This window comes from Mytilus edulis, chromosome 3, assembly GCF_963676685.1.
Source record: "Mytilus edulis chromosome 3, xbMytEdul2.2, whole genome shotgun sequence".
NCBI lineage: Eukaryota > Metazoa > Mollusca > Bivalvia > Mytilida > Mytilidae > Mytilus > Mytilus edulis.
The window spans coordinates 92,600,800-92,615,715 of NC_092346.1; the positions used below are offsets into that span (position 1 = coordinate 92,600,800).

At 30.9% G+C, this 14,916-nt stretch overlaps 1 protein-coding gene across 39 annotated transcripts in view; it reads left to right on the forward strand.

Annotated features, from left to right (window-relative positions):
• Positions 1-14,916, forward strand: part of LOC139517775 (muscleblind-like protein 1) — a 195,620-nt gene that overhangs the window by 132,882 nt on the left and 47,822 nt on the right. For 29 of the 39 annotated variants that reach the window (XR_011663201.1, XR_011663202.1, XR_011663200.1 and 26 more), the window contains one exon: positions 6,037-6,565. Coding sequence is in view for 34 of the 39 variants with exons in the window: in XM_071309165.1 (XP_071165266.1) it covers positions 6,341-6,565 (225 nt within the window). In the remaining 5 variants the exon portion in view is untranslated. Of the gene's footprint in view, positions 1-527; positions 563-4,276; positions 4,507-5,180; positions 5,274-5,798; positions 5,867-6,036; positions 6,566-10,228; positions 10,255-14,916 lie in introns of those variants that run through there. The other 10 variants (XM_071309176.1, XM_071309185.1, XM_071309193.1 and 7 more) reach the window with 9 other exon arrangements.

Genomic DNA, 14,916 nt, shown 5'->3' on the forward strand with positions numbered 1-14,916 from the left:
ATTTACAAAAATAGATCCATTTAAAAGTATTTCCAAAGACCATTTGGGGGAACAGTTCTTTAAAAGTTAAAATTTCCCATTTAAATCTGTTCTATAAATATTACGATTAATAAATGTATATTTGATATAACTATAAAAGTTCATAATTTTTACCGCCATTGATAACCGCCATCTGTTAAGATGAAGATAGATTGATAAAAACACTATCAGCTGCAGTTATCTTTATTTTTAAAGTCCTTACAAAAGCCATGTCCAGTCTAAAATCTTCAGGTAATTAAAAGGTAGGAGACTTTATCTGATTGACCATTGTCCTATGAACCCATTGACCTTCTCTCAAGTGTCCACACAGATTATAGGATTTGTGCAACTGACATGGACAGTGACTGCAGGATTAATATGCTTATGGGTGAATGTGATTTTTAAATGTTATATGGGAGGTGATTAGGTTGTTGAACTCAAACATCTTGTTATGGCTGGCAGCTGGGTAGTGAGAAATTTACCTGAGAATTTCTTGTTGTTTTCTTTAGATTATATGATGCATTGAAGATGGTCACTTCAGAAGGTCAGTAAAGAATAATGTTTTGTTAAAGTAAAAGAGATGGTTTTCTTTGTGTTTTGCTTATTTTAAGTGAAACATATGTCTGGTTTTTTTGGGGGGTATCATCGAAGGATGGTGGCTACAAAGGGAAACATTAGGGTTTTAACATTTTTCCTTCATATAATTTGAAAACTCTTACACATGATATAATAACTAAAAAGATCACTTGTAAGTCAGTTGTGATTTGCAAAGTTAAAATCGTGTTCATCCATACTAATTAAGGTTACAGTAATATAAAGGGTCTTTATTAAGTTGATATGAACAATACTCCATTTTTAATTCATAAATATATTGTTGGCTATAATTATTATGACCGAAGGCATTGAATCTGAGGAAAAGTATAATCCTGAACAATTTACATTTATGATGGGTGTATTGATGTCTTCTTTTAAGTTCACACCTTGGGTATAGTTTTCTGTCAGGTGAAGTGAACGCTGTCATATATGTAATAGAGCTAAGGGCATGTGTTTGGTTTACTGTTGGATTTATAAGGTAGTTACTGCCACATTCTTTACAGGTTTTTTTTAAACATACGAAAATCAAGACATTTTCCTGCAAACTCCTTGCCAAGAAGATTATTTTAGCTCTGCATGAATCAGACTTTGTGATTTCCTTGTATTTGGTTCTCGGTGCATACACATACAATGCTATTGTGTTGTGTGTTTGTACTATTGTGTTTAAAGTGCAGTAGTTATATGATAAGGTTGATTATTTGTCACAATTACGTGTTAATTAAGATTGTCGTGTCACATTCATTAGAGTTGTTTAATATAACCATGAACTCGTTCTCACATAGATATGCCTTCTTCGATTGGAATTATATTTTCACATATTTTGTATACAAATAAACATTAAATGTTGGGAGATTTTGTCTGGAAAAGGTAAATCATGTCTTATAGTGTAATACCTTACCCATCGACAAATCTTCAAAGAAGTTGACCTGTTCACCGTCTTGGGTCATCAAAGAAATGGGCCTTGGTACTATCACTTTATGTTTAAATTATAACATAATATGCAGATTGTACAGACCAAAACTTTCAAATAAAGGTTGAATTTTATAAAAGGGAGGAAAGTTTCAGTAATAATGATTGCTGATAGATTTTACACTGATTAAAAAAAATAATAAAAAATGGATTCGATCTCACGAAACATTCCCTATAAATTTTCAATGCTGTTCCCAGACAATTTTGTATTTCAAGTACAAAGACACATATATGAATATATGAACAGATTTGTCATTTTATGGCAGTTCCTGTGTAAATATTTATTGTTGTCGTTAGTGACTTGAGGGGAAGAAACCTTTAGTGTATTGTTATAATATATGCCCTCAGTTGTTGGATGATTGAGACAGGTTATTTTTTTCTGATATTAAGTTCTAAAAAGATCATTATTTCAGTTCTTTCTTGATGGTTCCTTGTTAAGCTGGTCTGGTCCATAGACCTATAACCCAATACATCTATGGTAGATCTTTAATTATCCCTTTTATTATTAACTGGCAATTAATTTTCATTTTTGATTTTAAACTATTTAGGCATAGCAAAAATTAAACCCAAATTTTGTATACTTTTAAAATGTTTCCCTGTGATACAGTTAAACTCATTGAAAAAAATGTGTACAAGTTAATATATGATTCGTATTGAATCTTTATACCATGCAAATCAATGCAAAGAAAATAAAAAATAAGTTTGTTATGCTTGAAAAGAGGTGCACACATTATTTTAAGTCTCCTTCAAGATGCCACTTGCATCATGCAGATAAAACATTTAAAATAAATTGAAATAGGATGAATGAATATAAGTGTCATATAAATGTAGGTCTCAAGTTAAAAGTACAATGAATGTGGGTAAAGCAGTGCTAATTATAACGTTACTATTAAAACATGTTGGGTAAATACATCATAATGTCAGCTTTTCTACATTTTACAAAGTATGGTATCTCAAACTACATGTTCTGTTATATAAAGAACAATACACAAACATTGGTAATTGTCTGGGAAAAAGAGTAAATAGTATTTAGCAAAAGTGAATTATTTCCTGCCCAAAAAAATACTGGGAAATACCAGTTCCATGTAAAATGACCATCTATTTATTTTTTTTGTTTGATCTAAATGGATGGATTTTATGTCTTCAGTGGAAGTTATATAAATTAAAGAAAGTAATAAAATAACATGCATACATTCTATTTTTCAGGATAACCAAAAAAAAAATCAATAATTTATCAATAAATAATAACTTTCATTCTCATATAAAATTCCAAACATAATCATATCCAATAAATCATGCCAATGGCAAAGAAAAGATCTTCAAGAGTGAAGACAAGTCAAGTTCTATAAAGTTGACAAGAATAAAGATGTTTGGGTTGCAGACAGCACTTCAAAATATATTTGGCAGTGCACATGCATAACACAGGCTATCTAATTTACTGTATCTCATTGTCTATAATGATGTCTATTAGAAATGGCAGAAGAGGCATTCATTTATGATAGTTATAATTGGAGTAGACCAATAGCCTGATTATATCTTACACAACATGGTGATGCTCAGGGTTCATCAGACAATGCCCACAAGGTCATGTTATCATCTCATCTAGGATTGTAGTCTGAGGTCACTATTCACTTTGATATTGGAAAAGAAAACCATTTCTCCTCAAGCAATAATTCACCTTTTCAGAATAAACTGCATTCTGGGTTATACTTTTTTAAAAGCGTACACCAAAAAGTTGTGATCAGCTTAAAACATTGAATATTGAACCAATGGCATAAGGTTATTTCCATTTTGGTGTACAAACAATCACATTACCCATAGTCCTTTAGATTTTAAAACATTGAATAGTATGGCTGATATATGTTGACTGTATTAGTGATAGTGACAATTCTAGATATAGGTACAGACTCAGTAAATTAAAGACAGACAAACATCAGGGTAACACGGTCGTTAAGGTGTTGCTCAAACAGGGTCATATAAAGAAACTTAAAGGTTGGAAGTCAATAGTTGTAAAATGCATAGATAAAATTTAATGGTCTCTTTTAATATGTTTTAAGTGCTGCTAAGTGTGATGTTTTTCTGCAAGAGTATAAAAAAGATAATAGCATTAACCCTGTTCAATTTTATTGAGTTTAAACCAGAGATAAGAAATTTAAATAAAGAACATTTAATATTCAGTTTTTATTTCTCAAAGCAAATACCAGTACTTAGCTGCCATTATCTCTTTGTGACTAACTGTTAAAAACAGAACTGGACTTGCTTCCTTAGGTATTTCTCTGTAGTTTATGATTAATAAAGCTGTATATAGGCATGGTAGGAATATTTTTGACAACATGAATGAAAGTCTAGATTGAGATAGAAAAAAAATGATTGAATATTTTTTAACTCTTGCACTTCAGTATAACATATATCTAGAAAAACAACAATTTTCAAGCTGTAAGCATCTATTTCATCTATTTTCTGCTTCTTTATATTAAGAAGATTTGCATTTTCAACCTGAGTAAATATGTGAGCAATTTATTGATTTAAAAAAAAAATCTTTGTTTAATACAATGTACTGAATAAATCTTATTATGGATATGACTGCATAATTTTGCAACAGGTTTTTCTTTTCATTGACGAGTCAAAAGGAGATTGGTTGTGTCAAGATATGCATGTTTATTTATCGATCGGCTAAGTGGCCAGACAGTGGTGCATACAAATTTAAAACCGATTTAACGAAATTCTTGTATGATGCGAATGTCTCTCATATGTGCAGTATTATTTCCCAGGAACAGTGGATAGGAAAAAGGTAGATAACTAGGGTTTATGAGTCATTTCTCTTGTCTTTTTGTGAGTGATTTTTGTTAACCAGACATGAAGCAAAGTTAAATTATGTAATAGATTTTGGAATTACTTGTGTTTTCAAGGATTGAGAAACCACAGGTAATGTACAGACGGGACAATGATATTTGTTTTAAGAGAATTTATGTGCAAATTAAACATGCAACGTAAGTGCATTACGTGACATTTTGAGGTGCGCCTTTTATTTTTGATAATCTGTTAAAACTTTGGGAAGGTATGATAAATTATAATTTCATTATATAGGACAAAATATAACGTGATTTTATGGGCGAACTAAAAGATGGACCCCATTTTCATTAAAAAAAAAAAAAATAAAGAGAAAAGATTTTTTTCGTTTTATAACTTTTTCTATTACATGTACTATGATTCTTGTATAAATCTTATCTTTCTATTAATGAAAGAGGAAAATGAAATTTAGTTGCTGTCTTAATTAATGTAATGAATGAAAAACAAATTCAATATTATATAATATTTACAATATTTGGTTTAAGTAAACTATTTATTACTTAGAGAAGATTTTTATTAAAGGGAGGTTATAAGAAGTGACATATGGTTTGATGTATTAGGCTGCTGACAGGCCATAATACTTGATCTGATGTTGCTCAACCTTACTCACTAATGAAAGTTGACATAAACTATCCATTGTTTCCAGCCAAACAGGAAAATTTAGATAATATCACTTTTTCTTACATTGCTAGAATGTTTTACATATGGCATCCTTTGCCAAAAAGAACTTTTATTTTCTTCTTCTGGTATTTCCTTCCTTGTGCTTGCTTGAGGCAGTCTATAGTTGTCTGACTGTTTTGTTGAAACGGAATATTCCTATTTTGTCTTGCCTTTGTTAGCTGGTATGTATATATGTATATATACTTTCCTTCTACAGATGTTGACGTCTGCATGTTGATTGTGAATTATTCATATAAATGTTTTTATTTTGTATTGGTATCAAGAAGAACTATTTAATTAGGAGAGGTATTTAAGTAGAGTTAGTAAATGAATTTTTCAATTATAAATTTTGAGATGGGACACAGTTGGACAGGATGTGAAAACTTATTCAGAATGATTTTTTAACCGGATGCAGTGAAAATATAGAAATAAGCAGTTGTTGATGAATTTCATAAGATAAATTAGCATAACATCAGTCACTTGTAGTACATTTTATGTAATAAATGATACTGTTGTGATTTGTCTAAAATATCTGTCAAAATAACACTTCCTTGTGTAATATGAACATTTTTTGATAAAATTAATGATATATAATCTTTCCTTGTAATTGTAGTAGCAGATATCTTTTGAATTGGGATTTTCCTTAGACTAAACGATTATTATTTTTTACACTGATAAACATTTTCGTCCTTGATCAAGATCAGCATATCTCAGGAGGACTTACATAGCTGTAACTTAAAAGAAAAACTATCTGTCACACTTGTAAAAGTATTTAGTAAGCTTTTTGCAAATGGTTTTATTCAAACAGACATTATTTGGAACATACAGAAAGGTTGTCTGTATGAAATATTTTAGAGTATAAGCTTTATTTTGTTGTTGTGCTGTACTGGCTTTATTAAAAAAAAAAAAAGTTAGAATTAACCATATATTATTTTCTATTTTCAGAAAAGCAAGTAGTTTTTGGAGGAAGAACGACATCATATCATAAAATACAGTCATTACCATAGCAACATACAACAGTCATCACTATAGAAACGATAAAGGATAATATTGATTAAGAAACCCATGTAACCTGTGATTGTGGAAAACAAGTGGATTTATTTGTCATCAAGTTTACAAAGTTTTTTTATTATTAAGTGTTGAAAGTTTTTATGATATTTGTTTGTGAAAGTTTACCCTAAGTCTTTCAGAGTTATTTTCTACAAAGAAAGTTACTTTTAACATAAAAGTTAAGTCTTATTAAATTGTTATGGCCATGGTGAACAATGCAGTGGTGAACTTAGCTGGTGTAAGTCAAATGGGCACTATGCTACCAAATAATGTTAAAGACTCACGATGGTTGACGTTAGAAGTTTGCCGTGAGTTCCAGCGGAACAAATGTACACGACCAGACACAGAATGCAAATTCGCTCACCCACCACCACATGTTGAGGTTCAAAATGGCAGAGTCACAGCCTGCTTTGACTCAATAAAGGTAGGAATTTATTCTATTTGTTGTGCTCCTAAAACTCAAGCCAAAGTGTGGAGATTGCGGTTCAGCTTCATTCTACTCAGTCGGTTTAAATCAATTGAATTAGACAGCTCAGGATTGAATATAACACTGTGATGGAATTTACTCCTAAATTTTATTATGTTACGTAATGGTTGGTCACTTCAATAACTAAATAGGAAATACATAGGGATAAAATTTTGGACACTTGTAATTTACCAGACTACAATAACAGCAGCATCAAATATAATACCCAATTTACATTGATAGTTTCTAATCAATCTAATAAGATACTTTTTAGAAGATTAAATCTTTTGTTGAGAAGTAAAATCATTGGCAACAAAGAGAATTTAGATTGAATCGTGGCCATTGAGAGATGACTTTGTTGATCATATGTTTGTACATCTGTGATAGTACCAGTGACAGATAGACAGGTACAATGAGTCAGTACTAGATACAAACTTCGCTTGAAAAAACATAAAGACAAACAAATCCCTTTAAGTATATTGTTAGACTTGAATTAGTTTTTACTAAAGAAATCAGAAATCCAGCAATTCAGTGAAACTGGTAAAGCAAAGTGGGTATAAATACATTTTTTTTTTAGAGCAAATGTATTTGCAGTCATAATTTATTGGATTTAAACAAAAGAAATCTACAGATTATCAAATTTTATAAGTGAGTCCAGTATTTCTTGACACCAATAAATATTTCAAGTCTACTATTTTGATTGCAAGTAAAATTTTATAAAGTCTGAATGCCCCACATACCCCAAATGAATAAATATACCATTTTTCTGAGTCTTAAATCATTTAGTTATTGCTTTGGTTAATCACAAATTTTAAAAGTTTTCTGAAAGTACTTAATATTTTAAACAAGATTTAGTGTACATTGCTTGAGACAGCACTTCTATAAACTTAATTCAGAACAAATAAAGAGACAAATTGAATAATCATTGCAAGAATGAACGAGTAAAAAGGTCATAAAATAACATTAGGAAAAAAAGTTTTGTACTGTTTAACGATTTATTTGACGACTAAATTATATTAGTTATATTTTATTAGTTATCGGTAATGAAGGAAAATCATTCTGTATTCCTGATGGTTATTGCTTATAGGTAATAAATTAATTCATTTTCCAGATAAATATGTCCTTATGTTATAATTGGAAATGACATTTTTTTATGTGGCCTACCTAAAACAGATGAGACAGTGACTTATTATATTATTGACAGTTTCTGGTTTCCACCAGTTAAGATATGGTCACTCCTTTCCTGGGATTTTGTTCTATTTTTATTATTTTAAAGTTTGTGTTGCATACAAGTCTCAAAATTTCCATTCTAGATCTTAATACATTTTTTGTATGACCATTCTTAACAGTTACAAAAATCATGTTTAAGGTGAAAGGAGATAAACAAAAAAATGTCTAAAGCAGTAACTTTATAGCCCTGAAGTATAAGTTTTCCAGACAATGTTGAACTCATATAAGATATAGTTTGTTATACTTAACCTTCAATTTTTGTCTAAGCCATCGTGGTAAAAAAAAATTGATCCATTTTATAATCACAAGACTTTTAAGTCGCATGATTATTAATGACAGTTTGTTGCTCTTAATCTATGGTTGACATTATGAAACTTTAGTTTTAGTTGTAAATCTTTAAATCCATGGTTTTGAATTTTTTGCTTTTATAAATCATGTCAAGATCATTTTGTTCCAAAGGTTTTAATTTTTTTTTATCTCTGTGGATTTATATCTTTTATTTTACATGTACATAAGTATGAGGGAGTAAGTAAGAAGAAGAATTGCTGTATTGAAAGTCCTGGGTCCTTTTGTGGTAATACGTATCAGAGGTCATGAGTTTAACCTTATTATCCATATTCAGTCAGGCTAGAAAATGAATATCTGTTTTGCTGTTTCTCTATGAAGTACATGCCATTAAGTAGAGTGCTAATGGTGATGAAAATGTGCTGATATGTCTTCAATTGAACTATAACCTTTAGATAGAACTCTTTGTTTTGTACAAATCTGGATTAGTGTCCATAATGCATTACAATTATTAGTGTCCTTAATGCATTACAATTTACCCCTTCCTTTCCTGACTCTGGATATCAAACACTCATCCATCCTTTGTGGTATATCTAGTTTTTCATTAATCAAGCTAGGTACAATGTATATGAGAATTTTAGTGTCATCATCAAAGTAATTTGTAAATTGTAATTGGATAACCTTTGGCAGACTTGACCTGATATAACCTTACCACCTTAGACAGTCCAGTATATCATTGACTAACACCAATGACCTACCGGTTATATTGAATGTAAGGATTTTAGTGCATTACTTAAACCTTAAATTTATTTACCTTTTTCCAGCCAATTTCTTCTCTTTACATATTACCAGACAGTACATGTTTGATTTAATCAAATTAGTATGAAAAACCAACACAACTGTTTACCTTACTCTTATATTTACTCAGTATAGGCTGGAGATCTATGAAGAACTTTGAAGGGACATTACAAATACTAAAACAATATTTATTTAGTACTTTGTTAAGATGATTATATCTTCAGTCATGCAGTAAATTCATGGTGACATTATCCTTGTGGTCTGGCTCTAGGCATTAGTATAAATACATGAAATTATAATTTGTTTGTTTTTTGTTGATTTTTTTTTGTAAGTGGCTCAGATTACTAGTCATTAAGCAGTATATATTCTCAGAGTTGGTTGTAAACTTGTTGGTCTTTGTGGACTTCTATATATTCCCAGGTGCTGTAATTGTGACTTTACATTTCCTGGGGGACAATTGCAGCCATAAACTGATAGTTATTGAAGACCTGTATACTTTCCCAGACACAGTCAATTTGGGACCTGTATACATTCGTAGGATTGGTCATTGCATTCTGGCCTGAATATATTATATATAGAGGCATAATTCATGAACTCATTTTTAACCTGAATTAATTCCCAAGCACAGTGTCTATAGACCTGTGTATATTCTTAGGGAAAGTGATTGAAGACCTGTATATTCCCAAAGACAGTCATTCAGTAGATCTGTATATATATCCACAGACAGTCATTGTAGGGTGGTATGTTTTTCTTTGGATAGCCAAATATGTTTTTATGCCCCATTTATTATGCCCCATTTATTATGCCCCATTTATTGGCATTATGTTTTCTGGTCTGTGCGTTCGTTCGTCTGTTCATCCATTCGTACCAGGTTAAAGCTTTTTTTGGTCGAGGTAGTTTTTTGATGAAGTTGAAGTCCAATCAACTTGAAACTTTGTACACATGTTCCCTTTGATATGATCTTTCCAATTTTAATGCCAAATTAGAGATATTCCCCCATTTTCATGGTCCATTAAACATAGAAAATGATAGTGCGGATGAGGCATCCGTGTACTTGGGACACATTTTTGTTCCATGGATTGTTGTTGCTGATCTGTATATATTTCAATAGGGATTGTCATTGTGGATGTACATAAATTAGTTTTAAGATTGACTGAAATGACAGAAAACTGAAACTTCTATGAACAAGTACTTGTGCTATAAAAACAAGAAAAAGGTACCTGAAGGTCCCCCCAAAAAATTAAATATAGAAGGTAAAATATAGGTTCTTAAAGAAAACGTACACTAAGTTAGCCTTTTCTCTTTTAGAAATGGATCAGAGGCTAGTATTTACTGTTAAGTATAAGCCTTGTTTTTATCTTAACTTATAAACAAGACTGCTCTAACAAGCCTTTATATACTTGGTCATGATATTGCTTGTGGAGAGACCATACCTAGGAAGATCCCTGCCTTTGCTTCAAAGCCAGCCAAATAAGGATTGTGTATGCATTGCAATATGAAGCTTCAAGCTTTTTCAGGGAGAAATTTGATGCTCAATATAATTTATGTTCTTAATTTGAATTCGATTCTTCCCTTATTTCTCCATTTACAATATCACCTGGAAGGAAATGTTCACTTGGTTTTTTTTGTCAGTAAGCCAGTTTAAGTTGTAGTTTTGACTTCCTTTTTGAAAGTGTTCCTTATAACTATTATAAGTTAAGTAACAAGGATGTTAATGCGGTTTCTTTTCAAAATACGTCTTTATTTTAAACCTGAAACTAAATTTTTACCCAAAAAAGTAGGTCACACAGTTTCCTGATGATAAAAAATCTGCAAGCTTAATCATAGTAAATGGACATTGTATTTGGAAAGAGCTTCTGTTTTTTAATGTTGCTTCCAGCCTTGTTTTATATATTTTTATGGCTTTAAATTTTTGCTTATTTTGCTTGTCTATATTGTATGTAAATAAGTTGACAGTATCAGTAAAGAATGGATGTTCAGTATTACTTTATCATAACAGCAAGTTGTACTCTTAAGAAGAATACACAATACCATTGTCATCAGTTTGTTCAGTCAGCAGTATGCCTTTCTTCTGATAAATATCTTCTTCAAATCCAACCCTGACAGAGGTATATAATTCTCACAGTCAACTGGAATAGATGTATCTAATCGTTTAGAAGTTTATAAGACTACAATAGGAACAAATTTAATTTACATCTTAAAAACATTTATTTCCTAGAATGTGATAAAAGTGGCTAGAATTTATCTTTATTGGACAATCAGTGTGTTGACCTATAGATTGTTCCTATAGTATGTAAATATTTATAAAGGAATGTCCAATACTGTCCAGTACTTGAGGAAATTAACACTTGTGTACTGGCTGTCACATGATCAATAAAGGTTATTTTAAGGTGAAGTATCTGTTTAATCTAAAATTTATCAGATAGGCAACACTTTATCTTGTTGAGGAAGTTTTTCTCCATTTGAACACTAATGTGTAGATGGATAAGTTAGGGTTTAGGGTACAAATAAGTGATTGTTTGTTTCAGATCAACTTCCTTAAAATACAAAGAAAGGATATATCAAATATAAAATAATAAAATTTACTGTAAAAATTGAATTGACATTTAAATGCCTTTAGTACAAAGTTATGGTGATCCAAGGGAGATAACTATTTGAGTCAGCATGATTGTATACTACAAACAGTCTAATCACTGACATCTGACACATTCTACTGTTTTCTTCTCTGACAATCAGTGACCTGAGTCATGAATTTCAATTTTAATTGTTGGTTTCTATAAAATACTATTGAATGTAAGACTGAACGTTATGTCATTAGAATGCTTAATTACGTACCTTGCATGATTTTACGATTAAAATGTATCACATTTCTTAAAGTTGTTACTAATTTTAAACTTATTATAAATCTTTGATTGAAATTGAAAAGAATGGTTAATGAAGTAGTGCACTAAATTACTCTTTGTAAAATTCCTTAAATTGTTCTTTTATAACACATTGAGCATGTTTTATTGACTCAAATTTGATTATATATTGTAAGAATTAAGTCCAGTTGTAAATTATTAATCTTTTATAGATAAATCAATAGCAAGTTTCTTCAGAAATAAAAAAATTACCAGGAAAATATATTTCAAGGGCTGTAACATGAGATAACTAACCTTTATTTAACATACAGATCACAGTTGTTTATTTCAATCTTATGTCACGCTATAATATAAGGGTAAAAAAGTCAAATTATTACCGATTATAATCAACATGAAGTGATTGAGTGACATCAGAATCCAGTATTTCTCATATGAAAAGAACTGTCTTTAAAGTATAAAATACATGTCTAGAGAAAAAAATAATCTATATCTGATGTAGTTTAGCTTTCCTGAGACTGAGCTGCATAGAACTGCATGGTTCCTATGTAATTTTCTTGATCTCTTCAAATCCTCTTATTTGTTGAGCAAATTGTGATTCCTCTATAAGAAAATTCCTTTGCATTAAATTTCATTTGGTTTTAAATTACCGAGCTGGTTGACATGTCAGTCTCTATGGATACAGATGCAATTGCACAGTTTCATTCTACTAAAATCAATTTCATAATCCCATTACTATATACATATATATATTGATGCAGAATTTTCTGGAAATAACTGACTTAATTTTCCTTAAGATCCACCAGTCTTCTTGATTTGTGCAGTACCAATCAGATAGATATTAGAAAAATAGGGAGCTAATATAATTTTTAATTCAATTTTACTATTCTGATCTAGATCCCTTTTGATAATATAAATTCCTCACATTTTTAAGCGTACATTTTTTTGGCTTTGTTTTAAATGTTTGACTTTGAGCATTTCTGATGGTAGTAAATACAGAATACTAAGAACGCTTTGTTGGTGGCCTTCAGCTATGGTCTGTTCTATGGTCAGGTTGTTGTCTCTTTAAAACAGTCCGACATTCCCCATTTCCATTCTCAATTCTATTTCCAAATTATTATACATATAAATATATTAGTTAATGTATTACAGGGACATGGAATTGCAAAGGGATTTTCCTCTTTTTGTGTGGTAAATTAAATGTCTATTTCTTCCCAGACATGATATAAATGATCCTAACGATGATATAAACTAATTAGTAGAATTGTAAAGTACAGGGGCTGTGTTATTAACACATTGATACACTCACAAAGCAATTGTTTATTGATAAAATGGGCACGGAATGTCAAGATCAAAAACTCTAACAGGAATTAACAAAAATTAGTTTAAATTCTTGCTTTTTATGTGAGTTTTACATCTGACTGTGCAGTTTACATCAGGAGATTGCATTTTTTTTTTCAACAACTATATTCAGACTGAATCACAAAGTCTTTATTACTCAGAGGAAAGCCTTTTTATACAAAGATATACGTGTATGAATAATTTGTAGAAATATCTTATTTGTTAACAGCAATGTCTGTCGTTTTTATTACACTTCATTACACTTCATCTTGGAAATAATAGCATGTTCATATGTCCCTCCAAACAGAGGGAAATATGAACATATTTTAGTTAAATGTACTTGTGAAACCATCACTTGCTCCTAAAACTATTGTTTTTATAATCATGATAATGTATTGGCCTAATTTCTAAGGCATACTCTTAGGACAGTTTCTTGTATGTTTTTGTCTTGTATTTTGGTATCAGAATTTCTGTGCATTGTTTCTGTATTAAAATAGAATGTTTCTACACACATTACATCACTGACAATTATAATCTCTTTGTTTGTAAATCATCTTCTTTCCTATATTGTGTTTTGATGAGCAAAAGTTAGGCATGTATATTGGCATAATGCCAGATCGCTGAAGGAATGTTGATTTCTTCAACACATGGACTGTCTCCTTCAATTAGGTCATACTCACAGAAAGTACATGCTTTTTATGAAATGTACATTTCTCCTGCAGTTCTTCAAGACAGATTAAATAAGTCTTATCCTATAAATATGGAATTTATGCAATAGCAGACAGTTTTTATGTACAGTTGTGGATTTCAATCCTTTCATCTTTATCTCTGACAACAATATAAACCCTCATGAAAATAGCAAGTATATTTTTGTTCTAGGGCCAAGAGGTTGGAAGAAAATAATTCCAAGAAAGGAAAATTTTTTAACATGGAATTGGCAGAATATACTGGTTCAATGATCCATTATGAAGTCTCTTGACAAATAAAGGTCCTTTGTAATATTTTTAAAAGTAAATACATACCTAAGATTTAAACTCAGGCTAAGTGTGAATTGATTTCAACAGAAATAAAAATAAATGTGTTTTTTGTCAACAGTTTAAATTATGTTTGCATTAAATAGTAAATGGTAAAATCTGGTACATCTATTTTTATTTTATTTTAAAAGTAAACTTACTTACTTACTTACTTACTGCCCATTACGCCCATTGGCGTGTGGGGCAGCAACGAAGTTTCTCCACATCTGTCTGTTTTGTGCCATCTTCTTCAAGCTCCCCCAAGTATGTTGGAAATTTGCCATCTCAGACTCAACTGTGCGCCGCCATGTTATTTTAGGTCGTCCTCTGCGTCTCTTTCCCTCTGGGGTCCAGAACATTGCTGTGTTTGTAAGTTCTTCAGGGCTCTTACGTAAAACATGGCCAATCCATCTCCATCTTCTCCTGCTAATGAGTATGCTGATCTCTTCCTGTTTGCATTTAATGAGGAGGTCCTGGTTTGTGATTTTTTGTGGCCAAAATATCCTTAGGATTCTCCTCAGACTCTTGGTATGGAATGTAGAGAGCTTTTGTTGGTCTGCCTCTGTCATTCGCCAACATTCAGAACCATACAACAGGATAGGTAGTATACAACTGTTGTATAGTTTTAGCTTGGTCCGGATGGTGTATTGACCGGATTTCCATACAGCCTGCAGGTTATTAAAAGCAGCTCTAGCTTTTGACAGTCTTTGTTTGATGTCAGTGTTGGCTCCACCATCTGATCTTACAGTACTTCCTAGGTAAGTGAAGGTATCAGTCTGTTGTA